This window comes from Pleuronectes platessa, chromosome 16, assembly GCF_947347685.1.
Source record: "Pleuronectes platessa chromosome 16, fPlePla1.1, whole genome shotgun sequence".
NCBI classification, from domain to species: Eukaryota; Metazoa; Chordata; class Actinopteri; order Pleuronectiformes; family Pleuronectidae; genus Pleuronectes; species Pleuronectes platessa.
The window spans coordinates 21454534-21464351 of record NC_070641.1 but is presented as its reverse complement, the minus strand read 5'-3'; the positions used below and the strand labels follow the sequence as shown (position 1 = coordinate 21464351).

Below are 9818 nucleotides of genomic sequence, written 5' to 3'. Positions count from 1 at the left end.
CGTCTGATCCTGACCAGAGGAATTGTGTGTGTGTGTATGTGTGTGTGTCTACATCTGGACTGCTGTTTTTATAATGGTCACCCGCTGTGGCTATTAGTAGCCTTCAAGCCCGCGCTGGACTCCGCCTCCCGTCTGCATTTTAACTTAACCCCTCCTCTCTGCACCCAGGTATGGACTTGTCAGCCAATCAGGACGAGGAAGGCGACCAGGAGGTTTTCCAGGTGGAGATTTGCCGCGAAAACAGGAAGTGTGCGTTCCGGACTGCTGCTGGGAAATACTGGACCCTCACTGCTAATGGCGGCCTGCAGTGCACCGCCTCCACCAAGTAAGAGTCACACAAGGCAGAGGATTCAAATAACAGCTCATCTCCTCCAAATGGGAACAGTTGCATTACTGTAAAACACAACATTGAACTGCACAACAGCTGTTAGCAAAGACAACAGGTTCAGCAACGGGTTGTAATTGATTATCCACGTTCTATTCCCCACTGGAAGCAAAGACTAATGCCAGGTGGTCATCTTCCGGAAGAGGGTCATGTGATAGGACCCTGACGAATCAGTGAAGGCTACCTCGTGACCAAAAAGACAAAAACTCGGCCCCGGAGTTTGCAAACTACAACGCAGCCTGCAGTGTTTTTAAACTTCCCTCTTTAGCGACTCTACAAACTCTGAACCAACAACGTAGAAATGTGTGTGTAGCAGGAAACTCACCACAAGCACAGCTGCTCCATCAGTCACAGCTTTTAGTTTGTAGTCCTGTTCTGTAATCTGAGCTGTGACATGACTTAGAAGTGTGTGTGTCTGTTTGTGTGTGTCAATGTCATGGCAGGGGCAAGTTGAGTGTGTGTGTGTGTGTGTGTGTAACCTGTAGGGAGTCATTTCCCTCCAGTGGTTCAGTCCAGCCACAGGCTGTTAACCCTTCACCTTCTTTGACCTTTGACCCTGGGGTACTGTAAGATTTCCCTTCTGAGGCCTCAGAACACATTCAGGAGCTGAAGCTGCTTTTAGAAGAAACTCTCCTCTCATCTCGTTGTGTTTGAATAATAAGTCAAACACCACCTGGTTTATCTTCTGTCCCAAAAATACTTTTATTTTGAAAGTTTCTAATGCAGAGCATGTGACTCGAAATAATCTGCAGATGTGAAACAGATGTGACGGAGAGCGGAACAATAATCTGATCCCGTGTCTGATTGGTCGGAGAAGCGTCTGTCCTGACTCAACCCTGAGGTTGACCCCCCCCCCCCTCCTTTTTTTAAGATAATACGGAGCAAAGATGGTCGTTGACTCTGAGATGGAGGGGGGGGGGGGGGTCATACTGCAGAGCTCTCTCTCTAAATTCCTCCATCACATTCTTGAGCGTCGACTCCTCGCAGATTGGACCACGACAGTTTTCTCTCACCAGGTCCTCTCGTGGTTTCAGGGAAAAACATTTGGTGGGAATGTTGCAGAGCTCGAGTTCTGATCCAGGAATGTTAAAGGAATGTTTGATAATAAAAACGTTACTGATCCAGTTCCCCAAACACCACCTGAGCAGATAGAACAGCTGGGGGTGGATCTCTGAGCAGCCTGAGATCTGAATGTGAATTTGTGTTTGCACTCCGACCGCCCACTTAAGGGCGACACTGGATCAGGGCCAATGTAAATATGAATCTCCCTGTTTACCTCTCACGCCTTCACTCTCTCTCCGCAGGTCGGCTAATTGCTACTTTGACATCGAGTGGCGTGGGAAGAGGCTGACTCTCCGGGCCGCCAACGGGAAGTATGTCGCCGCCAAGAAGAACGGCCAGCTCGCCGCCACCATCGACTCGGCAGGTGAGTGGGATCTGTGGGACCGCCACTGGGACGCTGACCCGTGGCTAAGTGATTTGCTCTGGGACAGTGAGAGTAATGAAATCATGGCTCCTGCAGACTTCAGCACCTCTGGAGGTTTGTGTCGGGTCCACGGAGCCGCTCTCTCTCCTCTGGGATTCAGCTGCTTGCTTCTTTTGATTTGTTCCCTCATCATGATTAACTTAGACTGGAACTTCTTTCTAAGTTAATCATGATGATTGGAAACATGCGAAATCTCGTTGGTTTGAAAACATTGAAAAAGCTTCTGCCCCAAGATGGTCTCCCTCACTACAGATTCACATGAAGAGTCTGTTAACAGAGACCACGCCTACATCTTCATTTCTATTTAGCCCAGGCAAATCGAATTTCTTTAACTTGTTATTGGCCCAGATGTGCTGGTGGATTCTGGGTAATTTAACTTGCCGATGTAAATAAACATGTTGCTCAAAATCCCTTTGAAAACTAAACGTAAGAAGATGAAAGTGAAGATTTGGCAGAAAACTCGGTCGTTAGAGGAACTTGGCTCGTTTTTCTGCTGACACAGAAAAGAAGTGAGCGAGGCGGCTCCGGGTGAAGTCGATGAATCAAAGATCAAACTTTCACTTTGCTCTGCAGTTTGTGACGAGGAGCAGTTTGGCAGCGTCAGTGCTGAGACTTCAACTGATCACTCACCCGACGTCTGCATTTAGATATCGGAGCCAAGTCCTGAGTGATTAAAATGTGTGTTTGAATTTCACTGAAACGTGCTGCTGCCCTCGTCTGCCCCCCAGGCGAGAGCGAGGAGTTCCTCATGAAGCTCATCAACCGCCCGATCATCGTGCTGCGCGGCGAGCACGGCTTCATCGGCTGCAGGAAGGTGACGGGGACGCTGGACTCCAACCGCTCCACCTACGACTACTTCACCCTGGAGTTCAGAGACGGCGCCTACAGTCTGCAAGGTCAGTGTCCGTCCGGGCCTCGGGCGGTTTCACCAACTTTTATACAGTTTCATATTTACTCTCTCAGCAGCTTCACCGCAGCCGGTGAATATCCGCGGCTCATCAGAGGATTTGGAGGAAGCTCCTGCCGGCTCACGAGGGATTAAAGCATTTATTCTTAAAGGGATTCTCATTATGGATTTACTCATTCACCGGCGTTTGAGCCAAAAGGAGGGCTTTCATTGGGATGAGTTCACTGCCTCTGTGTTCTGCAGATTTAAGCCAAACCTTTTTGTTCTCACCCCCCCCGCCCCCCCCCCCCACCTGACTGACACACATCACGCCTCCTTCACTCTTTCTCTAATCCATCCTCTCCTCCTCTTCCTGCAGACTCCACGGGCAAATACTGGATGATCGGGAACGAGCAGGCGGTGGTGAGCAGCAGCGACGCGCCCGTCGACTTCCTGTTTGAGTTCTGTGACTACAACAAGCTGGCCGTGCGCCACGCCCCCGACGGCAAGTACCTGCGCGGCGACCACGCCGGCGTCCTGAAGGCCAACGCCGACAGCCTGGAGACCGCCACGCTGTGGGAGTACTGAGGGAAACCAGCGGCGGTCGCCCAGTGCTGCGATGCTGATGAAGGAAAGAAGAAGTGTGGCGACCCAGCACGACAGCACGACCTGTCCATACGTCTATCTACCCCCCCCCCCCAACCCCCCTTCCTCCTCTCATCCTTTACGTCTGACTTTATGTTGATAAACTGCACAGGGAGAACAGGAAGGATAGAAGACGAGAAGAAGAAGGAGACTTCTCTCTCTCTCTCTCTCTCTCTCTCTCTCTCTCTCTTTCCCAGCTCTGCTCTGCAGTGCCGACCCTTTATCTGTTGCCATAGTTACCGAGGGGCTGTGCACTTTTGTTCTGCTCCGATCTGATTCGCTGCTCGACCCGCCACTCACTCCCCCCCTCCCCCCCTCCCGCCCTCCTTTGCCTTACGATTGGGCCGTCCCTCCCCCAGAGCAGAGCCACGTTTAAAGAGCCCAACCCCCCCCTTCCCCCCCTCCTCTTTCTACCTGTTATCGGTGTGGGCGGCATGGTGGCAGTATTTATGGTGTCCGACCGGTCTGGTCCGGCAGAACCACTTCCACCTGATCCAATCTCCCAGAACAGACCCGCTCCTGTGAGGCTTCATCCACACGACTACGTTTGAGATTAGAAATGCTTTTACTTTGAAAACTCCAGAGCTGCATTTTAGTCTGAAGGAGCAGAAACAGAGTTTGGAGGAAGGATGTAGTCGTGTGGATGTCGCCAGTGGAAAGAAGAAGGAGGAAGTGATTCTGGTTCTGGTTGGTTCATGTGGAATCGGATCTTTCTGCTTCCCCCAGTCCGAGTATGTTTTTGTTTTCATGAGCGGGGCCTCGTGGCCCCCGTGTGATATAACTGGAATGGATCTGATAACCTTATGGATCACGATGTAACCGACGGGTTTGAAGCCCTCGTCTCCTCATCTCAAGTGTAAGATATTGAAATGTGTAAACCAGTTTCCCGAGGCGTCCTCTTGCTCCCTGGTCGGCGGAGGCGTCTTGTTTCCTGAACCAAACAGGAAGTAGGAAGTTAAAACATGTATCCTCCCTTTTCCCCTCCCCCCCCCCCCCCTCCCTCACACACCCCCACATGCCAAACCCATTGTCCCCGAGAACTGTATAAAAGAAAAATTTTAAAAAAATAAATAAAAAAGGGTGCGGTCACATATGTTCACTGCACTCACGAGGTGGGAAACACAGTTGGATAGATAGATTTTTTTGGTTTCCATGTCCAAGGCACAGACATTATCATTATCACGGGAGGGAAATGATTTATAGATCCTTTTTGAAAGCTGCTCTTTGAATCCCTCGACCAAACCTGAACCTCAGCCTTCATCCGCACCAGACCTCTCCTGATAACTGGATCAACAAACCGTCATCTCACACATGAATAACTGGAACCTGGTGTCATCTCACAGACCTTCTCCCCCCCCCCCCCACACACACACCTGAGAGCCTTGCCATTAAAACCAAAAGGGCTGCGAGAGCCCGTAACACATAAACAAACCTAAACCTGCTTTTTCTCTTTCTTTAATTCCTCTCCGAGCTCCGAGGGGCGGGGTCACGACCTCAAGCTTCTACTTGTGTTGGAGGTTTTATGTTCCTGACCCGTCGGTCGGTGCAGGTGGAGAAGGGAAGTTCTGCAGCCGTGTAGCACATTGCACCCGTGGGTCCTGCCCTCCAGGATTCTCAACCCCTGTTTTTTCTCCTTAATGCGTAAAGCAGCCGTGAGGTTTTCTCTTGATTTGTCTCTTTTACAGCACAGTGGAGTTTAGCTTGGCTCTGAGCTACTGGGCTCCTCATCCTCATGAATACATTCCTCTGATGTGGAAAGTCAGTGCAGGAGCGTGAAACGTTAATGTAGCCGACTCGGAACCAAGTCCATCCCGAGTTCTTTCTGAAGTTTTGACCGCTCATTGCAAAGGAAGGGCTGAGAACCTGAAGTGACTGGTTGTCCTCGGAGAAACCAGCATCTCCTGGGTGACTGGGACCAATGCTTAGACAAACGGATGTGGGAGGGTAAACATGTGGTAATGACTGTGCCTTACTCTTGAGTTATTGGGCAGTAGTTTAAAAAAAAAAAAAAAAAAAAAAAGATGGAAAGAAAAATAATCCACGTCTTTGCTTTGTGTAACTGGAAAAGTCCTTTTGTATTATTGTTTTGTATGTTTTTTTTTTCTTTGTTTTTCAATATTGTGGATTAATCTCTCTTGTGCCATTGGTTCACCTGAAATCCAACGTCCAATAAAACTGGGATTTGGAAGCTACTGGTTTGCTGTTTCCTTTTTGTTCCACTTTAACTCTGAAGCTCCAGGTCTCTGCTTTCTTTTCTCCCACTGTCCAGAGAAGAAGCCAGAACATCCCGGACGTCATGTGGAGGCAGAGTTTACACAGAAGGGATCGGGGGGGTGGAGCCAATCAATCATGAGTCTGTCTCAGCTGTCAATCATGAATTGTCACCTTGTTCTTAAAGCATCAAATAACTAATGAAAACCAAACTTCCACAGTTTATAGTTGTTTAAGAGTGTTTGTATACACGCGTCTTGCAGGTTGTGTCGTGCATCATTCTCCTCAACTTCAACGTGACATTTAAGTTCTTCACGAGACTAAATAAACTTTCAAATAAAGTCCAGTTCAAACGAGAGAGTTGGACGGATTCAGATTTAGTTTATTTTCACGCGGTTCAACCTGGAAATCATCGTCTACCCCCCCAATCCTTGTTTCTCACATAATCCCGGCGCTTCATACTTGGTCTCCTGCCAGATTTCTGACCACAGCAGCTCCATGTGCTGTCCCACTTACACACACACACACACACACACTATGGAAACACACACACTTTTTCCTGTCTCTGCTGAATAGAGCCTTTGTGTGGAAACATTTATTCTAGTGCAGAGAAAGGGCAACCCCCTCCACACACACACTAACACACACACACTCTCTCTCTCTCTCTCTAACACACATACACACACTAACTCTAGCACACAAACACACAGGATTCAGGGTGGTAATGTAATGATGGAGCCTCCAGAGCAGGTCTCTAATCCATTTCCCCCGTCAGGCTCACCGATCCCAGAGGAACACCCAACACGGCAAAACAAACACACACCACCCCTCTATCTAATCTCCTCCCGTCTGCTGCCTCACCCGTCACTCCCTCTCTCTCTCTCTCTCTCTCTCTCCTTCCCTGCTTTAACCAACTCTTCCCATCAATCCCTCTGTGCCTCACTCCTTTCCCACCCCCGTTTCTCCATCCCTCACTTTTTCCTCCTCCCTACTCTGGACGATTTTTTGCTGAAAAGATGAGTCACTCAAAATATGACCCAGATCCCAGAAATGGTTGCAGTGGTTTATGGGTAAAGAGTCAGGGCTGCAGGCAGAGCCGGCTGGCTTGGCTCTCTCTCTCCCTCTCTTTTTCAGAACAAATGAACGAGTGAGGCGAGGGAGGGAGGGAGGGAGGGCAGGGTTGAAGGGAGGGAGGAGAAGCGGTGTGTGAAATGGCTGCCATCTCTCCCCCCCCCCCCCCCATCCCAGCCCCAACCAACTGCCTAGTTGCTATGGAAACGCCAGCTGCTGGAAGCTGAATCAAAGAGGCGAGCGTGTGTGTGTGTGTGTGTGTGTGTGTGTGCGTGTGTGTGTGTGTGTGTGTGTGTGTGTGTGGCGTCGCAGGCCAGAGATGTCAAAAAGCTTCATTACATCCAATATACAGGCCGGTTTTGTGTGTGTGTGGTTTGAGGGGGTGGGTTGCAAGGGGTTTAAAAAGGGGGGGGGGGGGGGGGTAGGATGAGGACCCTTAGGGTGCAGGAGGAGGAGGAGGAGGAGCAGGAGGAGGAGGAGGAGCAGGAGGAAGGACGTCTGTCTTTGATCAGAAAGGAGCTCATCATCATTGAGGAAACTGTGAAGGGGCCGAGCTGCTCCGAACCTTTCCCACACTCATCTTACTAAACGTGTGTGTGTGTGTGTGTGTGTGTGTGTGTGTAAGTAAGTAAATGTGTGTGTGTAAGTAAGTAAATGTGTGTGTGTGGTGTCTCCTCTCTAATCAAATCTCTCCACCGGTGGTTCTCCATCACTTACAGTCACTGGGTCACTGGGTCAGTCTCTAATCTCTTCAGGGGACAGAAGCAGTAACTTGGTTCTGTGCAGGATGAACAGAAGTCGTCTCGACTCACATTCCTTCACATTTACTGCGTTACACATTCGGTCATAAATCAAAGTACTGGACAAATATTGACGAGATAATAACGCGATGATGCAACTAGAATAAAGTTAAGGGAGCAAATCATCCTGAAGAAAGCGGTGATGTAGAAAAACTAAATTTATGATTCGAAATTCATTCATTTTCGTGACATTTGACTCAAAGGCACAAAGAATAAGCTGGAGGAAAAGTCGTCCTCTCTACAGAGCCAGTGAGCAGCTCTCATGTAAAAGCACACACTCATTAAAAATAGACACACTCATTAATGATACACACAAATGATAACACACACAAACAATGCCAGCAGAGGTTGAGCTGCAAAATGTGTCTGGGGAGCAAAATGTGCTGGCAGACACCAGAGGTCCCTGAGGAGGAGGCAGCAGAGGGCATTAATATGCATGTACACACACACACACACACACACACAGACACACACACAGACACACACACAGATGTGACTGGGCTGTGCAGGTTTGTCCGTAGAGTTCAGAACTTGAGGTCCAACAGGAAGCTGATCTCAGGTGCTGGAGCAGATACTCGGGTCGTGTGTGGTTCATATTTTCAGAACCACAAACAAAACACGCAGCTCAAATTGAATCTAATCAAAACCCATTCACTGCATCACATCCTCACCAGCTGTTTGTTTTCAGTGGTTTGAATGGGAGGCGTCGGCGCTGCTGTTTTATTGTTAAACTATATGTCAAGGCCGATAAGACGAGGTCATCGTTTTCATATCACACACAAACAGTCGAGAACAAAGCTCTGCAGCCAAATGTCACACACTCATAGATGTCAGTTAAATGTGAATTCATGTTTTTATCAAGATCCGTGAAATTGAGAAACTGAGAAAAATCTGGAAAACACAATGTTACAGAAAGTGACATTTATGAGTTCTTACTTTCTCTTTCATGTCTCCAGTAGTTTTAGTAAAATCAGACAAACACACAACCACCGTGGAGGTAATTTTATCTTCTAAAGCCACTTAGGAACTTTTCAAATTGTATAATAGCTCAACAGGAATGTGTGTTTCTTGATAAACCTGCAAATGTAGAGTTTGACAAATCAACTTTCTGATCTCAGGAAGTTACTGAGTCGGGAAACATGAACCGGGTTTCTAAAGTTATAGATAATCCAATGGTTGAAGAGATATAAAAGACGGATAATGTTAAACTTTAAAATCGGTCTCTAAAGTTCTGGTGATCTAAAATCATAAAGTATTTGTAAACCAGCATCTCCTGAATCTATTTAAAGTTTTCCTGTCTCAGCGGGTGTGAGGCCTCTGAGTGACAGAGCCTCCTTCATGGAGACTGATCACATTAGTTAATCCAGCGCTTTGTTCTCTGAATGCAATGAGTCATTAGCAGATAATCTCTATAACACTATGAAACCGTAACCCATGAGCCAGGCACTCTTCGAGGATAGAATACGACTCAGCAGAAAACTGTTGGACTAATATAGGATTATCATATCTTATCTTATCTTATGTTAGTCATGTGAGCTTCATGGATCTAGAGAGAACGTTGGTCCATCGGTAAATTCACCACCTCAGTCAAGAGAAGAACATCAGAAAAATGAACTGCCTACAGACATTCACGGTCTCCAGAGGACGAACCCCAACAAGTCCAGTTTTCTTCCTCTGTGATTGAGGAAGGTCTCAACCTCAATGTGGAACCGAGTCTCCTGACGTCATAGAGTGGACTGTGGCTGGATCACCGCAGACGGGCGCAGTAATAAACGTAAGTGTGTGTGTGTGTCCTCATGCCGGGTGTTAAATACAAGGTAGATCATTTCATTCATGACGGCTGGTGTTAGATGCTGAATCGGACTCAAGTCTAATTGTGACTCTCACACAAACACAGTCTGTCCCATACCACCCATGACTAACAGCATTAGGACCCCCGGGCTACAACGGGAGTTCACTGTGCTACATTTACAGTCTGCATGCAAAAAGAAGAGACTGAGAGAGAGAGAGAGAGAGAGAGAGAGAGAGAGAGAGAGAGAGAGAGAGAGAGAGAGAGAGAGAGAGAGAGTGTGTGTGCAATGAAATGATTTGTCACACTGGCAGCACACTTGGCTGAACAAAGAAGTCCCCTCTCTCTGTAACACCACAAAGCCTGGCTGTCTCTACGCTGCGATTGGTTGAAAACATCCTCTCTGACATGTGATTGGTGCATGGCCCAGGGGCTCAGTTATCATGAGTCAGCCCCTTTTTCTGCATGAGACGAGGGGGGGGGGGGGGGGCAGACTGCATGGTCTGAGAGAGAGAGAGAGAAAGAGAAAATTCTACGTCTCAGGA

General features: G+C 48.2%; 1 protein-coding gene across 1 annotated transcript; it reads left to right on the top strand.

Annotated features, from left to right (window-relative positions):
- Positions 1 to 170: 170 nt before the first annotated feature.
- Positions 171 to 3710, top strand: fscn1a (fascin actin-bundling protein 1a). The gene is made up of 4 exons (XM_053444051.1): positions 171 to 325; positions 1690 to 1811; positions 2600 to 2767; positions 3137 to 3710. The coding sequence occupies exons 1-4, from the start codon at positions 171 to 173 to the stop codon at positions 3343 to 3345; spliced, it is 654 nt and encodes a 217-aa protein (XP_053300026.1). The 3' UTR covers positions 3346 to 3710.
- Positions 3711 to 9818: the final 6108 nt, after the last annotated feature.

Excerpts from the sequence above, each read along its gene's own strand:
- fscn1a (XM_053444051.1), top strand. The coding sequence starts at position 171 with ATGGACTTGTCAGCCAATCAGGACGAGGAAGGCGACCAGGAGGTTTTC. Across the intron at positions 326-1,689 it reads CAGTGCACCGCCTCCACCAA|GTCGGCTAATTGCTACTTTG; the intron begins GTAAGAGTCACA and ends CTCTCTCCGCAG. Across the intron at positions 2,768-3,136 it reads CGGCGCCTACAGTCTGCAAG|ACTCCACGGGCAAATACTGG; the intron begins GTCAGTGTCCGT and ends CTCTTCCTGCAG.